At 44.5% G+C, this 23,029-nt stretch overlaps 1 protein-coding gene across 1 annotated transcript; it reads left to right on the top strand.

Annotated features, from left to right (window-relative positions):
- The first annotated feature begins 825 nt into the window (after positions 1–825).
- On the top strand, positions 826–21,863 carry ATCAY (ATCAY kinesin light chain interacting caytaxin). Its single transcript, XM_033136567.1, has 9 exons — positions 826–918; positions 8,845–8,903; positions 9,943–10,167; positions 12,751–12,936; positions 13,909–14,011; positions 15,480–15,611; positions 18,517–18,603; positions 20,027–20,125; positions 21,824–21,863. The coding sequence occupies exons 1-9, from the start codon at positions 842–844 to the stop codon at positions 21,861–21,863; spliced, it is 1,008 nt and encodes a 335-aa protein (XP_032992458.1). The 5' UTR covers positions 826–841.
- Positions 21,864–23,029: the final 1,166 nt, after the last annotated feature.

Raw genomic sequence — 23,029 nt, 5'->3', positions numbered from 1 at the left:
CAAGGTCAGCACCAACACTTTGAATTGTGCTCCAAAACGTCCTGGGAGCCAATGTAGGTCTTTCAGATCCAGTGTTATATGGTCTCGGCGGCCGCTCCCAGGCACCGGACTAGCTGCCGCATTCTGGATTAGTTGCAGTTTCCGGGTCACCTTCAAAGGCAACCCCACGTAGAGCGCATGGCAGTAGTCCAAGCGGGAGATAACCAGAGCATGCACCACTCTGGCCCGACAGTCTGCGGGCAGGGAGGGTCTCATCCTGCGCACCAGATGGAGCTGGGAGACAGCCGCCCTGGACACAGAATTGACCTGCGCCTCCATGGAGAGCTGTGAGTCCAAAATTACTCCCAGGCTGCGCACCAGGTCCTTCAGGTGCACGGTTACCCCATTCAGGACCAGGGGGTCCCCCACACTTTTGCCTGCCTTATACCGAATCCAACCTTAGGTCTATCTAGTTCAGTATTGCCTGCACCGACTGACAGCATCTCTCCAGGAAACCTCTGAGATTTGTGTGGCTGCAATGCAGGATACTGAGCAAAGTTCACCACCACAATATTAGGTTTTTAAAAATATGTATTGACTTGCATTCTTTGTTGTTCTGTTGTGTGTCGCTTTGAGCATATAGGAAAGGGAAAACGGTATACAAATCTAATAAATGATAAACTTACGATTCCAAACGTTGCCTGTGAAGGAATGCATCCGCAGGCTAAAGTAAATGGTTCCCCTCTCTATTGTTTTCCCCCGCCCCCCAAAAATATAATAAAATATTTGCATCTTCTTTTGCAGACTGAGCTCAACAGCAAGTTAGCTTTGCTGTGCTTCCGAATCCTTTATCCAAAGCAGCATGGGGACTACTGAGGCCACCCTACGTATGGAAAACGTGGATGTGAAAGAAGAATGGCAGGATGAAGACTTCCCCAGGTTGGTTCCTGCAGCTGTTTGTTATTTTTAATTCATTTAAGACGCTTTAAGCAGCTCAAGCCTTCCCCGTGCAAAAACATGCAAAAGTAGCCGTTGTTATACTCAAAATTTGGGGGGTTGGCTTTTGCAGCCCAAATCCCCCCTCGAGGGATGTCCCCATGGGCGGGGCAGGGTGGCAGCTGCCCCCCCCCCCAGAAGCAAAAAAATAAAATAAATGGTTATCGGCAGCCTAAAAGGAAAAAAAAAGCTCAAGACTGGTTTTCTCCCCCTCCCAAAATCTCAGTAACTATTGAGCTCTTGCCCTCTTGCCGAGGCACAGTTGGCCACTGTGTGTGTGTGTGTGTTGCGCTGGCTGTTTCCCCCTCCCTCATGCCGACAAAGAGCTGGCGTTCCTATCAGAGACCGGATCCTAGCCTGCACCCTGCTTGGTCAAATGGGGATGCAGGCTGAGACTTGGGCAGTGTCAGGGGGCGAATTCATCGTTGCCGGGATTCATCGTTGCAAGGGAGCTTGGCAAACTGAGTTCCCTTGCATGGTGAGTAGTTCCTTTGCGAGGACTGAGGATCCTGGAAAACTGAGTTTTTCAGCCATTTGGGGCTTTCTGTTTGGGGGGGGGGAGTTTTCCTGTTTTTTGAAGCTGTTTTTGTTTTTTGAAGCTGTTTTTGTTTTTGAAGCTGAACGACCATGGCTTGCCCCCCCCCCCAGTTTTGATCCTGGGTACGCCCTTGGATGTCCCCTAAGTCTGTGATCGGTCAGAGAACGGGTGGATGGGGGCAGGATCCGGTGAAAACAAAGCAGATATTTATTTTTCTCTCGCGACAGAGTTCCTCTGCGCTTTGCAAGGAGGTGACAACCCAGAACAAAAGTGCATCAGAACTTTTAAAGGCTTTAGAAATTCCCCAAGCCCTTAACCTAAGACCACCCAAAAATTATCACACAAGGGTCACAGAGCGAGGTGGGTCTACAACAGAAATATGAGAGCGCGGCTTGCCTGTCAAGATACCTGATACTTTGTGCTGGAGGTGCAATAGTGAAATTGGGTCATATAAGCATATGTGGTGGACATGTCCTGTTATAAGCACTTATTGGAATGATATATATGAAGAGCTCAAAAAATTGATAAAATGTACATTTATAAAAAGACCAGAAATGTTCCCATTAAGTATTTTGCCAGAAGAAATTGAAAAAACAAAAAGAGTATTATGTATGTATGGCACAACAGCAGCAAGAATGCTAGTGGCTAGAAACTGGAAAAATAAGGCTGTGCCAACAATAGCAGGCTGGCAAAACTTAATGTTAGAATATTTGCAATTAGCCAAAACAACGGGTAAAATAAGAAGACAGATGATGCAGGAAGTATGGAAAGAATGGAGGATATTTAAGGAATACTTATTACAGTGTTTTTCAACCTTTTTTGGGCAAAGGCACACTTGTTTCATGAAAAAAATCACGAGGCACACCACCATTAGAAAATGTTAAAAAATTTAACTCTGTGCCTATATTGACTATATATAAAGTAATTTTTCAATTTTTCCCACGGCACACCAGGCAACATCTCGCGGCACACCAGTGTGCCGCGGAACAGTGGTTGAAAAACACTGACTTATTAGATAGTGGTATAAATGGAATCCTAACAGCAGACTTAGATAGAACCTTTGAACAAGCAAATAGAAAGTGAAAGAAGAAAAATATGAATAATAAAAGGAAATTATAGCTGTACGTTAAGTCATTATAATATGACGAAATGCAGAGAGGATAATTGGAGGTTTGAGAAGGTGTTAGTACAAGTGTGGATAGTTGTTATGTATGTAAGCATTTATGTTTGATGTAAAAGTATGTAAGTAGTTATGTGTGAAGATGTGAATATATGTGATGTGTGTGTTTATTTGTATGATTTGTATGATTTTAAACAATAAAGGGACAGATATGAAAGATACCTGATAATGTTTGCTGATCCTTGGCTTCCGAAAAACGTTTGAAAACTGGAACACTTACTTCCGGGTTTTCAGTGTTTGGGAACCAAGGCATTTGAGAACCAAGACGTTTGAGACTCAAGGCACCACAGTACTATGCCATTCATCTTGCTGCCCGCTGTTTAACGGAAATTATATTAGTACGTACGTCGAAAACGACGTAGAAAATAGCGCCATCGTTTCTGTAGCCTCGTTGGCCCATGTTTCACATGATTTCCATTCCTGATCTCAGGTGGACATGAAAATCGCGGGATTTTCCCAGCCCCGTTTCCAGAGGGGTTTCCCAATGTCCCTCACCAAAGCTACAGGGAACCAGGCAGAGGGCCTTCTCGGTGATGGCGCCCGCCCTTCAGATGTCAAAGAGATAGACAACTACCAGACATTTAGAGGACATCTGAAGGCAGCCCTGTTTAGGGAAGTTTTTAATCTGTGATATTTTAAATGTCCTCATGAGAAGAGAAGACTCCCTAGAAAAGACCCTGATGTTGGGAAAGATGGAGGGCACAAGGAGAAGGGGACGGCAGAGGATGAGATGGTTGGACGGTGTCCTCGAAGCTACTAACATGAGTTTGGCCAAACTGCGAGAGGCAGTGAAGGATAGGCGCGCCTGGCGTGCTCTGGTCCATGGGGTCACGAAGAGGCGGACACAACTGAACGACTGAACAACAACAAAATTTTAAATGTATTTTAATATTTGATGGAAGCTGCCCAGAGTGGCTGGGGAGACCCAGCCAGATGGACGGGGTACAAAAAATTATTATTATTATTGCATGCACGCACACTGGGCACAACTCAGACGAAGGGAAGATACAGGAAGTTCATGAAATGTCCTAAAATGAAATGGGTTCGGCGAGGGAGCATGGACATCGACAGCTGTAATCTAACACGGCCCAGGGGAGTAAAGACATCATTTTGCATGGAGCATGCTTCTTACTGAGATCCTATTGATGGCCACAGTGATTCTGTCTTCCTAAAACAGTAGTCTCCCTGTCTAGTGCCAGCTGCCAAGGCAAGAGTCGCTGCAGCAGATGGAACCAACAAGCCATGCCATCTCCCGTCTTCCTTTAAACACCATCATTAGCTTAGTGCTCTGTCTATGAAAGGCACAGCTGCAGAAGGGGCTAAGAAATGCCCTTTTTTAAGTCACTGGTACACGTGGTACACAGGGACGCAGGTGGCGCTGTGGGTTAAACCCCTGAGCCTCTCGGGCTTGCCGATCAGAAGGTTGGAGGTTCGAATCCCCGCGATGGAGTGAGCTCCCGTTGCTCGGTCCCAGCTCCTGCCCACCTAGCAGTTCGAAAGCACGTCAAAGTGCAAGCAGATAAATAGGTACCGCTCCGGCGGGAAGGTAAAGGGCGTTTCCTTGCGCTGCTCTGGTTTCGACAGAAGCGGCTTAGTCCTGTTGGCCACATGACCTGGAAGCTGACCGCCGGCTCCCTTGGCCTATAGAGCGAGATGAGAGCCTCAACCCCAGAGTCGTCTGCGACTGGACCTAATGGTCAGGGGTCCCTTTACCTTTACCTTTAAAACAAAATAAAATAAAAAATTCTTTCCAGTAGCACCTTAGAGACCAACTAAGTTTGTTCTTGGTATGAGCTTTCGTGTGCATGCACACTTCTTCAGATACACTGAAACAGAAGTCACCAGACCCTTATATATAGTGAGGGAGTGGGGAGGGGTATTACTCAGAAGGGTGGTGGGAATGGGTGATCAGCTGATAGGTGTGGAAAACCTGTTGACGACTCTAAACGGCTGCAATTAGTCTTGCAGGGAAAGGCAAGGGGTGAGATGGCTAAAGATAGCTTTGTCATGTATAATGAGATAAGAATCCAATGTCTTTGTTCAGACCAGGTTTCTCCATGGTTTTAAGTTTGGTGATTAGTTGCAATTCAGCAAATTCTCTTTCCAGTCTATTTCTGAAATTTCTTTGTATCAATACAGCTGCTTTGAGATGTTTTATAGAATGTCCTGGGAGATTGAAGTGTTCTCCTAGTGGTTTCTCTGTCTTGTGATTCCTGATATCAGATTTATGTCCATTTATCCTTTGGCGTAGGGTTTGGCCTGTTTGTCCAATATAGAGAGCTGAAGGAAAGGGGTCAGGTGTAAGCAATAATTTTAGTATTGTATAAGGTTAAAACTGGAATGATTTTATGTACTCCTGTGAGGGGGAGGGGGTTGGATATTTTGATCCCCTCAGTGGGAGAGGGGGGAGTATGAAAAGTTTAACCATGTAATGATTTGTGCTTTTAATTGGAAAATCTTATAAATTTTTAATAATTAAAAAAAGGAATCTCGTCCAGCTTGATCTGGGAATGCCGGGGATTGAACCAGGAACCTCCTGAATGCAGAGCTGATGATTTACCATGGAGATGTGGTCCTTCTTAAAGGGGGTTGGAGTGGATGACCCTTGGGGTCCCTCCCAGCTCCAAAATTCTATGATTCTATAATAAGCCATGTGGTCAGACATTTTTAACGGCCGGATTGATGCCGGGGAAAGGCAGGAGCAAAAACAGAAAGGAGCTTGTCTAATTGCGTCAGCGCCTTTGCGAACGTATGCGCTCATGCGCTTAGCAGATACTAATCCATCTGGGCGCACGGGTCCCAAGTGGCCGGTATGGCGAGAGAGGGAACCCGGGTGAGGCAAACCGAGCCATTTGCCGAAAGCAGGGATAAATGAATACGTCTCTAACAACGGGGTGGGTTGGGGGAGAGGACATGCAAAGGAGATGTGCAGAATTACATGTTCCTGGCTCTGGAGCGCGAGAACGAGCTGAGGCATACAGATGTGGAAAGATCCCTCTCTCCCCCCACCCACCCCAAAAAGAGGGTTAAGTGTCTGCCTTGGCTGCTTGAGAGATGCCGGCCTCCCTACCTATTAACAAGCCCGAGTGATGCTCACGAAGGCTGGGATGCAGGGAGCATGCTCAGTGAGTCGCTCCCGGCAAGATTAAAGGAGGCAGGCACCATAACAGCAGCAGAGAGGGAAGTAGCATCATATGATCAGCGCAGCCCGAAATGGTGACACATGACCGGCTGGGTCGATTCAAGAAAGTCCAGAGGAGGAGAGAGGGGAGGAGAGGAAGAATTGGCATGAGCTCAGGCCTGAGAGAAGCGGCGAAGCTTTTCGAGACTTGAAACTGGGACTTATCGCACTCAAGAGCTGCGCTCGTCTTAGGAGGTAAGGTTAAAGAAGAAGCCTTTCTTTCCATCCTCGGCATCCATTTATAGCCTCGGCTGCCTCTTAATCTCCCTTTACATATACTGTGCAGAGCCAATACAGATGCACGTATTGATGCTTGCGGCTTGGATGCTAAAAGCGTAGAGGTCAGAGCTGCTAAATTTGCCCCTCTCCATAACCTGCTTGTGAGTTGTCACCTGTGCTTCCCCCCTGTGTTGTCGCAGAGGTGGGGTAAAAGAAAAAATCGCTGTTTTTTGCTTTAAAAATGATCGTGCCTTTGAAAACAAGCATATTTCGTAACACACGACCGCTGGTTTAGGAAGGGGTGGGGGGGTGGGATTATGCTGTAATCCACATACAGTAATTGCATCATTTATTTTGCTTCCGCCAGCTTTATGCTGAGGCCTGGCGGAAGAAGGGCAGGATAGGTGCTGCGCTTTATGGTTTTGACCATGGGTAGGCAAACTAAGGCCCGGGGGCCAGATCCGGCCCAATCGCCTTCTCGATCCGGCCTGCGGACGGTCCGGGAATCAGCGTGTTTTTACATGAGTAGAATGTGTGCTTTTATTTAAAATGCATCTCTGGGTTATTTGTGGGGCCTGCCTGGTGTTTTTACAGGAGTAGAATGTGTGCTTTTATTTAAAATGCATCTCTGGGTTATTTGTGGGGCCTGCCTGGTGTTTTTACAGGAGTAGAATGTGTGCTTGTATTTAAAATGAATCTCTGGGTTATTTGTGGGGCCTGCCTGGTGTTTTTACATGAGTAGAATGTGTGCTTTTATTTAAAATGCATCTCTGGGTTATTTGTGGGGCCTGCCTGGTGTTTTTACATGAGTAGAATGTGTGTTTTATTTAAAATGCACCTCTGGGTTATTTGTGGGGCCTGCCTGGTGTTTTTACATGAGTCGAATGCGTGCTTTTATTTAAAATGCATCTCTGGGTTATTTGTGGGGCATAGGAATTCGTTCATTTTTTCTTCTTCTTCAAAATATAGTCCAGCCCCTCCCTCACAGGGTCTGAGGGACAGTGGACTGGCCCCCTGCTGAAAAAATTGCTGACCCTTGGCTTTAACTCTATTTGGAACCGTTTTGGCTTCATCTTTTAAAAATCTCCAGTGCTCAGAATGTGAACTAGTTTGGTTAACAAAGTTTCGCTGAATCCCCCCCCCTACCCCCAATAATTGCCAAGTGGATGAAATGTGAATTAAGTTTATTTGGGCATAAAACCTTGAACAATTTCGAGTTAGGAGTTCATTTTCTACCATGTGTGTGTATGGGTTGGTTTTTTTTAACCCATTAGGCTCCAAATGTTGTTGGATTCTCAACTCTCATCAGCCCCTGAAGCCAGCATGACCAATGGTTAGGGATGATAGGAGCTCATCAGTTTTGTGTTTACTGTATCCGTTAAGATACGTCTGGGATTTCCAAGACATAGCCGGCATTCTGCCCTTGTTGTAAACAGTGTCCGGGCGAAAATTGCTGAAATGTCCGGGGAAATCTGTACGTATGGCAGCCCATGTCAGAAAGTGTCGATTTTGGCAAAATTCATTAAAAATAGCTCACAAACTTCTTCTTCTTTTTAGATTTTGCCAAAAAAAAAAAGTCCAACAACTTTGTGTCCAGATTTTTACTTTTTGAAGTATGGCTGTAAGGTGCGCCAATGATGGGGGTGGGTGGGTTTGTTCTTATTAATTATTATATAATTGTTTATTGTCTTTGATTCTCTCCACACACCCCTTCTTTTTTCGTGAAATTTGCAGATAAAAATATTAATTTCGGAAAAGGGAGTTGGAGCCCGGCACCACCTGAAAGTTAATATATGTGTGTTATCTGGTGTTCACCCGAGTTAGGAAGAGAGCAGAGAGAATTGTAGCAGATCCTTTACATCCCGGTCATCATCAGCTTGATTCACTTCCATCCGGACGTCGCTACAGGACTTCATATACAAATTCGGCCAGGCACAAGAATAGTTTCCCCCCCTTGTGCCATTAAATTGTTAAATTCGTAGTTGTATAGCTGAAGGGGAGGTAAAATATGGGTGGGGTTTCTTTGCTTCTTTGTATTGTGAGAGGAACAAGTGTCTGTATGTTTACATTGCAATGTAGCCGAAACAAATTCCAAGTATGTTGGAAAATGTACTTGGCCAATAATAATAATAATAATAATAATAATAATAATATTCCTATTCCTTCACAAGCATTTGTTAATTGAAAAAGGAAAGAAAGCATAAGGCTGACCTGGAAATACTTTTTATTTTATTTTTTCAAAAGAATTTATTGGTATTTCCACACAAAACAACAAATAAAAAGCATACAATCAACATAAAATACAAACACACCACAAAATAACAATGAAATAAAACAAATACATACATTTCACCCAACAGGAACACACCAATATAATTATTTTAGCCTTGTTTCAAATCTTACTTCCTCACGTTCTCTCTTCTGCGTTCAGTTCGAATTTACTTTAGTAACTTTGTAACTATTTTAACACTCATTAACAATTATTCTTAATCCTCAACTAACATCTTATCTTATCTCCTTCAACTTATTCATAACCATAATAACTAATATAAAAATCACAATCTTAACTTCTTATATACTATTTTAACCTAACATTGTATAGCTATCGCCTATTATGTTCACTGATTTAACTTCAAATGTCCAACTTTTCACGTTGTTTCAAATATTCTTTAAATTTCTTCCACTCTTTGGAAATACTTTTTAAACTTCTCTCTCTCTCTCTCTCTCCTTCCCCCATCATCCAACCTATAGACCTCTCCCTGAAGAGGCAGGGATGCAGTCACTGGGTAGCGCAGTTGAAGACGCCCTCTGTAAGTATGGGTTCATGTGGGGCCCTACTGCTCTCTCGCCTTCTCAACACAACAGGTTGGAACAAATGAGATATACCGCATTTTTGGCTCCATAAGACGCACTCCTAAAAAGTAAGGGGGGAATATCTGTGCGTCTTATGGAGCGAATGGTGGTCCCTGGAGCCGAATTGCCCAGGGGCCAAAAGAGGATCATGTTTTTTATTTTACAAATTGAAAAGGGGGTGTTGAAAGGACCCCGCTCAGCAGCTGATCAGCAAGAGATCGGGAGAGAGATAAGAGTCCCAGCTCCCATTCAGCCCCGCCCTCCTTTGTTGAATGTGCTGCAGAGGGAGGTTGTTTGTTTCCCCAGCGACATGGGACTGGCTGATTAGATTATCTGTCTGGAAACTGTAGAAAAGGCTCCCTTTCCTTTAGAAGCTGCAGAAATGTGAGTTGAAGCCCATAAAAACGGGGCTTTTCCTCTTTGCTTTCCCCCCTTTGCAAAAGGAGCTTTGCTTGTCCCCCTTTGCAAAAAAAAGCTGCAAAACTTTTAGCTGATCCTCAAAAAAACAGGGCTTTTCCCTTTGCAAAAAAAGCTGCAAAACTTTTAGTTGATCCTCAAAAAAACAGGTCTTTTCCCTTTGCAAAAAAAGCTGCAAAACTTGGCCAATAATAAATTGTTCCTATTCCTGTTCCTATACAAATAATACAAAAACAGAAGAAAATACAAAGGGGAAATTACAAGTATACAAACATAATAACCAGGTTAGTTAGAAGTCACTTTATTCATTTTCTTTCTTTCTTCGGTATTATTTTTTCCTTCTTTTTTCTTTTCCTTTTTTAAAGAGAATATAATGTTTTATATTTTCGATTGCAGTTTAGGGGCAAGAAAAATGAATTTCATGCTCACGGGGGTCTGCATTGGAGGTGGTGGACCAAGAACGAGACTTTGGGGTTGCAATGGGTAGCTCTGTTAAAATGTTGATTGCGCTGTACAAGTTACGTACTTATGAACTGGCTCTCTCTCTCTCCCCCCCCTTTTCCAAATATAAATCCGCAGCTCCTCCGAACACGTTAAATTTTAGTAATGGGGCTCATCACAAGCGGAAGACGCTCGTCGCCCCGGAAATCAACATTTCCTTGGACCAGAGTGAAGGCTCTCTCCTGTCAGACGATTTCCTGGACACCCCGGACGACTTGGACATCAATGTCGATGACATAGAAACGCCCGACGAGACCGATTCCCTTGAGTTCCTCGGGAACGGGAACGAACTGGAATGGGAGGGTAAGTAAAGGGGAATTAAAAAACAACAACACCCTCCACAATATTTTATGCATTTTCATATGGCTTTGAGATGATAGATGAGGACAAGGAGGAGCTGAAAAAGTTGCCTCCCCTCATGCAGATAGGTGGAATATCACCTACAGACCCCACCCCACCCTATTAGTACCCGCTATAGTCCTAAAGCAGAGACACCACTTTGCCGACAAAGGTCCGTGTAGTTAAAGCTGTGGTTTTCCCAGTAGTGATGTATGGAAGTGAGAGCTGGACCATAAAGAAAGCTGATCGCCGAAGAATGGATGCTTTTGAATTCTGGTGCTGGAGGAGACTCTTAAGAGTCCCATGGACTGCAAGAAGATCAAACTTATCCATTCTTAAAGAAATCAGCCCTGAGTGCTCACTGGAAGGACAGATCCTGAAGTTGAGGCTCCAGTACTTTGGCCTCCTCAGGAGAAGAGAAGACTCCCTGGAGAAGACCCTGATGTTGGGAAAGATGGAGGGCACAAGGAGAAGGGGACGACAGAGGATGAGATGGTTGGACAGTGTTCTCGAAGCTACTAACATGAGTTTGGCCAAACTGCGAGAGGCAGTGAAGGATAGGCGTGCCTGGCGTGCTCTGGTCCATGGGGTCACGAAGAATCGGACACGAATGAATGACTGAAAAACAACAACATAGTCCTAAAGCAGAGACACCACTTTGCCGTCAAAGGTCCGTATAGTTAAAGCTATGGTTTTCCCAGTAGTGATGTATGGAAGTGAGAGCTGGACCATAAAGAACGCTGATCGCCGAAGAATGGATGCTTTTGAATTATGGTGCTGGAGGAGACTCTTGAGAGTCCCATGGACTGCAAGAAGATCAAACCTCTCCATTCTGAAGGAAACCAGCCCTGAGTGCTCACTGGAAGGACAGATCCTGAAGTTGAGGCTCCAGTACTTTGGCCACCTCATGGGAAGAGAATACTCCCTGGAAAAGACCCTGATGTTGGGAAAGATGGAGGGCACAAGGAGAAGGGGACGACAGAGGACGAGATGGTGGGACAGTGTTCTAGAAGCTACTAACATGAGTCTGACCAAAGTGCGGGAGGCAGTGGAAGATAGGAGTGCCTGGCATGCTCTGGTCCATGGGGTCATGAAGAGTCGAACACGACTGAACAACAACCAATAGTCCTAAGCACCTGTAGTGATGGGGAAGAAATTTGGTTATTTCTGTACTTAAAAGGCAATCGTCCCTGCAGGCTTTCAGAGCTTTCTCCCCTCTGCAGAAGTGGGGAGAATATTAGGGTTGTGGAATTTCACCACAAGATGTGGAGATGGCCACAGGTTGTTTTTCTTTTCCTTTATTTTGCAAAATTTATATTTTATATAATAGCAGAAGAACATCAGAGTACTTGACCCAAAAAAAAAGTTGAAGCAATGAAATGATCATAAAAAAATCTAAAACATACAGGAAGCTGAAACCGCAGTAAAATAGATCGAAGCAAACCAAACCTACGAGTTTTCTAAAGACCTGGGGGGGGGGGCTGGTCTTAAATAAGAGCGTCTTCAGCAGGTACCGAAAAGAATAGAGTGAAGTCACCTAATTTGGAATCAATAGGCAGGGAGTTCCGACATTTCAGCGAAGCTATTGAGTTCTTACAAGATGCAGAACGGGTATTCGGTGGCCCTTGGGGAAATGCCAATTCCTTTTTTTTTTCAAATAAATTTTTATTATTTTCCAAATATATCAAATTACAGCCAATTCAACATCTAACATAAATTACATCAACCATTTCTCTGCCGAGCTACGACTCCCCTCCCTCTTGTCAGCAGCTTTTCTAGTCCATCCTGATCGCGCAGTTTTACCGCTTCCATATTAAACTATGTCAAAGGTTTATTCCAATCCTACTAGTGTTTTTAAACTTCCTCGGTTCAATCTTAAGTACTCCACAAATTTACTCCAATCTCTTCGAAACCTCGAGTCATCCTGGTTTCTGACCCTGCCGGTCAGTTTTGCAAGTTCAGCATATTCCACCATCTTCATCTGCCACTCATCAATCGTTGGTAATTCCTGTAACTTCCACTTTTGGGCAAACAGTATTCTTGCTGCAGTTGTCGCATACATGAACAATTTTTTGTCCTTCTTGGCTATTTCTTCTCCCATCAAACCCAACAAAAAGGCCTCAGGCTTTTTTGGAAAAGTATATTTAAACATCTTCTTAAGTTCATTATAAATTAAGGGGAAATGCCAATTCCAATGATCGAAGCGGTCAAGCAGGCACATGTGGGAACCAGGCAGAGGGCCTTCTCGGTGGTGGCTCCTGCCCTGTGGAACGTCCTTCCACAGTGGGGACATAGGTTTCTGGGAGGGAGTCGATCCCGGTGTGGGTTTACCAAGTGTGTCTTCCTCTTAGCATGTTTCTCCCTTGTGTCCTGAGTTTGAGGGTCTTCAAAGCCCATACGAAAGCTCATACCAAGAACGAACTTCGTTGGTCTCTAAGGTGCTACTGGACAATTTTATTTTTTATATGTCTCTTAATACTCGTCTCCCAAACACTTTCCATACAGTCGAGTCTTGCTAGGGATGGTCTTTGTGAATTCTCCCCTCAGACGACACCCCTGTGGCCACAGCCAAAAACATGCCTGGAGACAGCGCGGACTTATTTGGAGATGGAGCCGTGGAAGGGGCCAGTGCCACAAACGGCCGCCTGTGGAGAACGGTCATCATTGGGGAGCAGGAACATCGAATTGACCTGCAGATGATCAAACCATACATGAAAGTGGTGACACACGGAGGTGAGGAGTCTGGGGGTGGGGGGAGGAAGGATTTGTGTAGTTGGGTGTGAAGATGGGTCAGTTAAGATGTGACAATATTGATTTGATGGATGGATGGCGGTTAACAGATTGAGGTTGAACCCTGACAGGGAAGAAGTACTGTTTCTGGGGGACAGGGGGCTGGCAGGTGTTGGGGACCAGTGTGGTGTAGTGGTTAAGAGCGGTGGACTTGTAATCTGGTGAACCGGGTTCGCGTCTCCGCTCCTCCACATGCAGCTGCTGGGTGACCTTGGGCTAGTCACACTTCTCTGAAGTCTCTCAGCCCCACTCACCTCACTGAGTGTTTGTTGTGGGGGAGGAAGGGAAAGGAGAATGTTAGCCACTTTGAGACTCCTTCGGGTAGTGATAAAGCGGGATATCAAATCCAAACTCTTCTTCTTCTTCCCTGGTCCTGAATGGGGTAACTGTGCCCCTGAAGGACCAGGTGCGCAGCCTGGGAGTCAGTTTGGACTCACAGCTGTCAGTGGAGGCGCAGGTTAATTCTGTGCCCTGGTCGGCTGTCTACCAGCTCCATCTGGTACGCAGGATGAGACCCTTCCTGCCCGCAGACTGTCTCGCCAGAGTGGTGCATGCTCTGGTTATCTCCCGTTTGGACTACTGCCATGCGCTCTACGTGGGGCTACCTTTGAAGGTGACCCGGAAACTACAACTAATCCAGAATGCGGCAGCTAGACTGGTAACTGGGAGTGGCTGCCAAGACCACATAGGTGCGCCCTATGGAGCGAAAAATACAGTACATACCCACAAAGCGGTATATAAATGCTCAGGACAAAGAAAAATAAACTCCAGTTGCCAGCCCATTCCACCTCCAGCTCAGCTCCCCAACCCATTGGTGATGCCCTGAGCCCGGCCGTGGCCGGGGAGCGGAGGGGCTAAAAAATATATATTATTATTAATTTAAAATTTTTCGTTTCCTGTCTGTTTCTCTCTCAGGTTATTACGGCGAAGGACTCAACGCCATCATCGTCTTCGCTGCCTGCTACCTGCCGGACAGCAGCTTGCCAGATTATCATTACATCATGGAGAACCTTTTCTTGTGAGTGACTTTTTCTTGCCTTCTGCTTGGAACGGAGGAGGGGAAACTTGCTTTTCAGCTCCGTTTGGATTAATTTCCCTCGCACCTCCTTTGCTTGGCCAGATGGATGTGTTAAAATCTGGAAGGGTGGCGGTGCCGGGGGGGCATTTTGGAAATTGCCCTCATTACATTCTATTCCGCTCTGGTCAGACCTCAGCTGGAATACTGTGTCCAGTTCTGGGCACCACAGTTCAAGAAGGATACGGACAAGCTGGAACGTGTCCAGAGGAGGGCAACCAAAATGGTCCAAGGCCTGGAAACGATGCCTTAGGAGGAACGGCTTAGGGATCTGGGTATGTTTAGCCTGGAGAAGAGAAGGGTAAGGGGGGATAGGATAGCCATGTTCAAATATATCAAAGGATGTCATATAGAGGAGGGAGAAAGGTTGTTTTCTGCTGCTCCAGAGAAGCGGACACGGGGCAATGGATTCAAACTGCAAGAAAGAAGATTCCACCTAAACATTAGGAAGAACTTCCTGACAGTAAGATCTGTTCGGCAGTGGGATTTGCTACCAAGGAGTGTGGTGGAGTCTCCTTCTTTGGAGGTCTTTAAGCGGAGGCTTGACAGCCGTCCGTCAGGAATGCTTTGATGGTGTTTCCTGCTTGGCAGGGGGTTGGACTGGATGGCCCTGGTGGTCTCTTCCAACTCTAGGATTCTAGAGCTATGCAAAAGCCATCACCTGGCTACAGCTGGCGATTTCACCAATCCGCACCCCAACATCATCATCATCATCATCATCATCATCATTATTATTATTATTATTATTATTTATTCATCCTTTTCAAATTTATACATTCCACTAATTTTACAATCATTTTTAACATTTCGAAACTCGACTTCCTTCCCCCTCTTTCGGCGGTTCCTTAAATCAATTTTGCATCTCCAAATTAACTTAATTTACTCATTTGTTCGTCTACTTTAAATATACACTCTTATAAAACTGCAGGTGATTATTACCATAATCCTGCCAATGTTTTCATCTGTTTACAATTTTATCTGCAAATATTCAGTAAACCATTTCCATTCTTTTATAAAAAGTTTGCTATCTCGATTTCTTATTTTCTCCGGTAAATTTCGCCATTTCTGCATATTCCGTAAGATTTTGTATCCATTCATCCTTTGCTGGGACTTCTGCTTCTTTCTGTTTTCGGGCGAGTAACATTCTTGCCACAGTAGTGGCATACATTACTAAGTTTCTATGCAGTTTGGGGGGGGGGAGCCACTGAGCCTAGGGCTTGCTGATCAGAAGGTTGGTGGTTCGAATCCCCGTGACGGTGTGAGCTCCCGTTGCTCAGTCCCAGCTCCCAGATGAATCGTATTTTAATATTTTTCTGGAAGCTGCCCAGAGTGGCTGGGGAAACCCAGCCAGATGGGCGGGGTATAAATTATTATTATTAATAATAATTATCTGCTTCTGGTTTTATAACAGGTATGTGATAAGCAGCTTGGAGTTGCTAGTGGCAGAGGATTATATGATTGTATACATGAACGGTGCCACACCACGCCGGAGAATGCCAGGGATCGGCTGGTTGAAAAAATGCTACCAAATGATAGACAGAAGGTGAGGTTTGTGGATTGGGCCCATGACAATGGGCCATGTTTTGCTGTGGATGAAGATGACCGTTTACATATGTGTGTTTGTGTGTGTGTCGATTTATTTATTTCATAAGATTTATACACCACTAGTCTGTAAAAAAACAACAACCAGACAAACCTAATAATATTTTTTTTTTTATTTTGTCTGGACATACTGTAATGGAAGAGGTAAAGGGTTTGGGTTATCATAAAAGATGCGAGAGGAAAGGATTAATAATAGTAACAACAACAATAACAACAACAATTTATTATTTGTACCCCAGCCATCTGGCTGGGTTTCCCCAGCCACTCTGGGCGGCTTCCAACAGATATTAGGATACATTAAAATGTCACAGATTAAAAACTTCCTTCAAAGCGGTTTACAAAAAAACACATACATTGTAACAACTGAATTCTAGTAATATATGGAGATTCAAGATTCCCAATCCCTCATGCAGATGTAAACTCTTTACCAGAGTCTTCTACTGTCCTGAGTGGAAACCCAGGCAGATGGGCGTGGTAATAATAATAATAATAATAATAATAATAATAATAATAATAATAATAATAATAATAATAATATTGATTGATTGATTTCTACCATGCCCATGATTTATTTCCCCAGCCACTCTGGGCGGCTTCCTACAAAATATTAAAAATGCAATAAAACATCAGACATTTAAAACTTCCCTAAACAGGGCTGCTTTCAGATGTCTTCTAAAAGCCAGATAGTTGATTATCTCCTTGACATCTGATGGGAGGGCGTTCCACAGGGCGGGTGCCACCACCGAGAAGGCCCTCTGCCTGGTTCCCTGTAACCTCGCTTCTCGCAGGGAGGGAACCGCCAGAAGGCCCTCGGAGCTGGACCTCAGTGTCCGGGTTCAATGGTGGGAGTGGAGACGCTCCTTCAGGTCTACTGGGCCATTTAGGACTTTCAAGGTCAGCACCAACACTTTGAATTGTGCTCGGAAATGTCCTGGGTATTTCAGGACCGGTGTTATGTGGTCTCGGCGGCCGCTCCCAGTTCCCAGTGTAGCTGCCTCATTCTGGATTAGTTGCAGTTTCTGGGTCACCTTCAAAGGCAGCCCCACGTAGAGCACAGGGCAGTAGTCCAAGCGGGAGATAACCAGAGCATGCACCACTCTGGCGAGACAGTCTGCGGGCAGGGAGGATCTCAGCCTGCATGATAATAATAATAATAATAATAATAATAATAATAATAATAATAAGAAGAAGAAGAAGAAGAAGAAGAAGAAGAAGAAGAAGAAGAAGTGACCTAGGGTGCACAGGCCCAATTTTACTTCTTGCCCTAGAACTTTGAAACCATTCCTGCTGATGGCAGTAGGATTTCTCGCAAGGAAAGTGGTTTCAGGTTTTCAGCCTCTCATTTAAACACTGCCAGAATTGCTAGATATTCATTTATGCTGTTTGTTTAAACAAACCGTCACTCTGCCACCTTCCATTGCTCTGCCAGCTGGTTTATGTTTTTGCTTAAGTTTCATTAATACTTTCTTTTATTTTTCGTTTTTTCCGTGTTTTTTTCTGTGTTTTGCAATGTATGCCCTCCTTGCTGAAGTCTAATAAATAAATCTGAGGGTTAAAAAAAAGGAAAAACAGTAAAATTGAGGGGAGGGGAAATCACAACCATTCTTTTAAACAAGGTTTTCCAAACTTGGTTTTCCAGCTTTTTTGGGGACTACATCATCCCTAGCTAGCTTCGACAGTGGACAGCCAGCAAGACAAGGGATTCACGGCAGAGAGAACGCATAGCTCGTGTTTGTCTAGGACAGGCATAGGCAAACTCAGCCCTCCAGATGTTTTGGGGCTACAACTCCCATCATCCCTAGCTAATAGGACCAGTGGTCAGGGATGATGGGATTTGTAGTCCAAAAACAGCTGGTGACCAGGTTTGGGAAACGCTGATTTAAAACTTATTGAAAGGGTTCAAATATTACTTCCAAAAGATATGCAGGAGAAATCGCATATATATATATATATATATATATATATATATATATATATATATATATATATATATATAGCATATGGTAGCCAATGATGTTGGACTCCAAGTCCCATCATTCCTGACCATTGATCATACTGGCAGGGGCTGATGGGAGCTGGGAGTCCAGCAACATCTGGCAAACTCTTGTTTTTGTGGGATGTAGAAAGGACAGGAGCAGTCAAACTAGAGTAGACATTGCTAGAGTAGACATAAAGGTCGTCTCAGTCCTCCAGCCGGAACTTCCTGCCTTGCTGGACTGAGACAAAACTTCCTTGTATGTAACTTGGGATGGGTGCGGCCTCTCCTTGAAGAACCACATTTTGTCTCTTCAGTCTTCTCTCTCTCATTGCCATCTTAACAGCAGCATTACTAAGATGCACCCTTGGATCTAGGCCAAGAGAAGAAAAGGGGGCTTTCTCCCATAAGGAGATAGTCACCACATGTATAGGCTACTGTTTAGTAACTTTTAAGTCTGCCTCTGGGATCCTTTGTGTGAACAGATGATTTCTTGTGAGTAAACATTCTATACTTGTCTTATTAAAAGAGGGATTAAAAAGGGGAAGACACCAGGATAATATTTCTAATGACTCTTGCGAGTCTATGCAAGCTATCCGCTGTGTGTGTGTGCTAAAAAGGGAATGTTAACTCTGCAGATATTATAGAACTTGTAAACACAGGTTGGGACAGGATATCTTAAACAATATATCCTCCCCCACATCCCTTAACATTCCCACAGTTTTTACACAATAAAATGGAAAGCATCCAGAATTAAATTGGTATTGTGTTTATGTCTGAAGGTTTGTATCTGGCGCAGAACTAATGCACGACCAAAGGCAACTGCTCAGATCTGTTCTTATACCTCCCTGCCTTCTGATTTCTTTTACAGGTTGCGGAAGAACCTGAAAGCACTGATAATCGTTCACCCGTCGTGGTTCATTCGAACGGTCCTGGCTATATCGAGGCCGTTCATCAGGTATGAGCAGCCGAGAGGATAGCTGCCTTGAAGCCGGTTAAACATGCCTGGCACCATTCTGGGTGTTTTGGACTACAACTCCCATCAAGCCCCAGCCAGCACCATGGGAGTTGTAGTCCAAAAACATCTTTCACTAAATTTAGCCCTCCCCTCACGCTCCAAAGACCGCTGAGAGAAGCCCCAGCATGAAAAACTCGAGTCAACAAGTGGCTTCTGGGGGGGGGGGGACACCATATTTTTCGCTCCATAAGACGCACTTTTTTCCTCCTAAAAAGTAAGGGGAAATATCTGTGCATCTTATGGAGCGAATGGTAGTCCCTGGAGCTGAATTGCCCAGTGGCCAAAAGAGGATCGTGCTTTTTATTTTACAAAGAGAAAAGGGGGTGTTGAAAGGACCCCGCTCAGCAGCTGATCAGCAAGAGATCGGGAGAGAAATAAGAGTCCCCAGCTCCCTTTGTCCGCCCCCTTGCCCAGGCCTCCATTGTTGAACGTGCTGCAGAGGGAGGTTGTTTGTTTCCCCAGCGACATGGGACTGGCTGATTAGATTATCTGTCTGGAAACTGTAGAAAAGGCTCCCTTTCCTCTAGAAGCTGCAGAAATGTTAGTTGAACCCCATAAAAACGGGGCTTTTCCTCTTTGCTTTTCCCCCTTTGCAAAAAAGCTGCAAAACTTTTAGCTGATCCTCAAAAAACAGGCCTTTTTCTTCTCCCTGCAAATGACCCCCGTTCTGAATTTCACTCTCCATGAAAGCAGTTTAACACTGCCACCCCCCAAGTGGTTAACTTTCAAGGGGGTCCAGAGTTAATTGCAACACCCTGCGAAGGCCACACTGTCAGGCTTCGGGGAATCGGCTTCCGCCCCCGTGGCAGTAAACAAAAGATCAAACGAAAGAACGTTTTACCAGTTAGAATCTTTAATAATCGCAGTGCAAGAACAAAGAACACATCTCCTAGAAATGGCGGTGCTCCCAATTAAGGATTCCACCCCTTGACACCCCTATTAATCTACGTCACTCCTACGTCTTGTAATCTGAGCTTATACCCTCTGTGCTTTCTGATCTGCCACTTTCTGAGCTCTCCGTGACTTTGGAGAAGGGGGATGAATGCTATCCAGAGACTGTGAATCTGTTAACCCTCTCTCTCTCTCCCAGTGTTTCTTCTAGCTGTTCCCCACCCAGTATTCCCCAGCTTCTGCCTTCTGAACTATGCCCCTCTGCAAACCACTGTTCCAAATCTATACTGTCCTCCTGCTCCGGGGAAGATTCAGGATCCGGATCAGGGGGAGAGGGTGGCTCCCACCGTTCCTCCTCAGTGCAGCCCTCCTCAGCGTGGTCCCTGACACACACTAAGCTAGATTTTAGAAAAAGAAAAATGTGTGGCGGTGGGAGAAGCTGTGCCTAACATGCGGAAATACTCTTTCCTAGTGTGAAATTCATCAATAAAATCCAGTACGTTCACACCTTGGAGGAACTATCACAGAGCATCCCCATGGAACATGTCCAGATTCCGGACTGTATCCTACAGTAAGTACTGAGCGATACCTTGAAACAGTGTTGTCTTCCTGCACTGCCTTTCCTTCTATTCTGTGATTCATATACAATAAAGGGTGGTAAGAGGGGCCTGGACTGGAGTATGTGACATGTAGTTCTACTCTTATTGATCCAAAGCAGCACTCCAGCGTAGAGTTAAAACTGAAACACGTTGCAGGATTCACACACAAAAAAATAGACCAGAGGCAATTGTATTTCACCCAGCAGAGCTTTGCTGCTACTGAAGTCAAATGAGCATTAACGGTCACAAATCAAATACATTCAGGATTAGCACCGTCCATAAGAAATCCAGTTGCGGCAGACTTAACTTACAACTTACAGTAACTTATAAGACCAAACCTTAACACCATACAGTCGTGCCTTGGTTTTCAAACAGCTTAGCTCTCAAACGTTTTGGCTCCCGGACGCCGCAAACCCGGAAGTGACTGTTCTGGTTTGCAAACTATTTTTGGAAGCCGAACGTCCGACGGGGCTTCCGCGGCTTCCAATTGGCTGCAGGAGATTTCTGCAGGAACTTTCGGCCTGCCTATGAGGCAAGGTGAGGCGGATTGGGGCCTAAGGAGCACTCTGTGCATCTTCACCATGTCGTCTGCTGTCACGGACTGGGTGGATGCCGAAGTTATTTTGAAAATGTTTTTCCATTCATTATATATCGTTTCCCAGTAAGCTTTAACCTTACTGCGGGATCACCACATAGGATAAAAAAACCTTCTTTCTCTTTACATTTCCAGCACGTTTGATTTAGATTTACCGGTATGCATTTTTGCCAGTGTGGTGTAGTGGTTAAGAGCAGTAGACTCGTAATCTGGTGAACCAGGTTCGCATCCCCGCTCCTCCACATGCAGCTGCTGGGTGACCTTGGGCTAGTCACACTTCTCTGAAGTCTCTCAGCCCCACTCACCTCACAGAGTGTTTGTTGTGGGGGAGGAAGGGAAAGGAGAATGTTAGCCGCTTTGAGACTCCTTCGGGTAGTGATAAAGCGGGGTATCAATCCAAACTCTTCTCTTCTTCTTCAGTTTACTTGGTGCTAAACCATAATGTGCTGTAAAATTTTATATCCGTACTCCATAATTTAAGTTGTGTTAAACCACAGAGCCTAGGGCTTGCCGATCAGAAGGTCGGCAGTTTGAATCCCCGCAATGACGGGGTGAGCTCCTGTTGCTTGGTCCCTGCTCCTGCCCACCTAGCAGTTTGAAAGCACGTCAAAGTGCAAGTAGATAAATAGGTACCGCTCCGGCGGGAAGGTAAACGGCATTTCCATGCGCTGCTCTGGTTTGCCAGAAGCGGTTTAATCATGCTGGCCACATGACCCGGAAGCTGTACGCCGGCTCCCTCAACCAATAAAGCGAGATGAGCGCCGCAACCCCAGAGTCGTCCGCGACTGGACCCAACAGTGAGGGGTCCCTTTACCTTTACTATGTCAGATTAAACACCGGGCAGCGAGACAGATAACGCAGCGCTCCACACAAACCGAATTGCAGCAGAACGGGAAAAGCGTCGATTGCGACAAACTCAGATCGCAGGCTTCATACGTCCCCAACAGGTTTTTTTTTCCCCTTGGCAATATTTTCATTTGCAATTTGTCGTTGATTGGGAATTTGTTCCTATGGTTGGGTTTTAAGCCAGTCGTGAACCGTGGTTTTTTTCACAGTTCTAAACACTTTGTTTCAGGTATGAAGAAGAGCGGAACAGAGCAAGAAAAGAAAGGTAGGTTTTTCCCCTTTTGTGCATGCTAGGAAAGAGGCATACAGGGGCTTTTGGGTGTTCAGACCTTTTAACTACCCCCTAGAAACGCATTCAGACATGACTCAGATATTTGGTTTGGTTGTGGGCAGAATTTATTTATTTATTTATTTTTAAGATAATATTTATTAAATTTTCCAACGTAACAAAAATAAAACACACAACAACAAAACACCTACAATAACAATAACTAAAAATACAACAGAAATTTAAAAATTATCATTTCTATATAAAATTATCTGATTTTTCCTCACATCTTGGTGGGACTTCCTCCTATCTCCTCCTTCCTTCTGCGTCCCTTACGGATGCCTTTTTCGTAACTTCCAAAATCTATATAATTCTAATCTAATTTCCAACACAACTTATTCAATAATATCTCTTATCTCTTATCTTGATTTAATTCCTTATCTAATTCGATAAATCTATCTCTTTTCCTATCTTATCATCCTATATCACTCACAACTAACTTTTACTATACTATACAGCCTATTTTATCCTCAAAATATATCTAATTTTCAATCTTACAATGCTCTTTTAAATACAATTTAAATTTTCCCCATTCTTTTCTCCACCGCGTCATCTCTCTGGTCACGGATTTTCCCGGTCATTTCTGCCAGCTCCATGTAGTCCATCATTTTCATCTGCCATTCTTCTATCGTTGGTAATTCTTCTGTCTTCCGGTTTTGGGCAGAATTTAAGTCACAACTTTATTGATAGCGAGTGGTTGCATAGGCTCTGGTTTGACTAGCTCCCTGCACCCTTGCAAGGCAGCGCTGACCCAGAGCTCTATCGTAGGTCAGCCAAGGGTGAACACCAGGGACAGATGAAATGCAGCCATCCATGAAAATCCAAACTTCTTCAAATTTTCCAGTGTGGTTTCTAGAAAGTGGAATTGTTGGGTTTTATCTTGGAGTGGATGTTTTTTTTTGGGGGGGGGGGGATGGCAGATGACGAGTCAGTTCTCTCTCTCTCTATCTCTTCCCTTTCTTTTCTCCCCTCCTTTTGGGTTTGTGTTTTTATTTAGATTAGTTTCTATTACCTCCAATAAAAAATATTGGATATTTAATATTAACCTTTATTTCAAACTTTAATGAAATATATTGGGGGGGGGGGGGATTTTGCAATGTGTTTCTC

The sequence above is a fragment of the Lacerta agilis genome, chromosome 18 (assembly GCF_009819535.1).
Source record: "Lacerta agilis isolate rLacAgi1 chromosome 18, rLacAgi1.pri, whole genome shotgun sequence".
NCBI lineage: Eukaryota > Metazoa > Chordata > Lepidosauria > Squamata > Lacertidae > Lacerta > Lacerta agilis.
The sequence above is the reverse complement of the archived record's forward strand: the minus strand, read 5'-3'. Positions and strand labels throughout refer to the sequence as shown.

What these genes read in the sequence shown, in the direction of transcription:
- ATCAY (XM_033136567.1), top strand. Translation starts at nt 842, where the DNA reads ATGGGGACTACTGAGGCCACCCTACGTATGGAAAACGTGGATGTGAAA. An exon ending in CAGGATGAAGACTTCCCCAG is followed by an intron (nt 919 to 8,844) that starts GTTGGTTCCTGC and finishes TCCAACCTATAG; the next exon opens with ACCTCTCCCTGAAGAGGCAG. An exon ending in TACCAAATGATAGACAGAAG is followed by an intron (nt 15,612 to 18,516) that starts GTGAGGTTTGTG and finishes TTTCTTTTACAG; the next exon opens with GTTGCGGAAGAACCTGAAAG.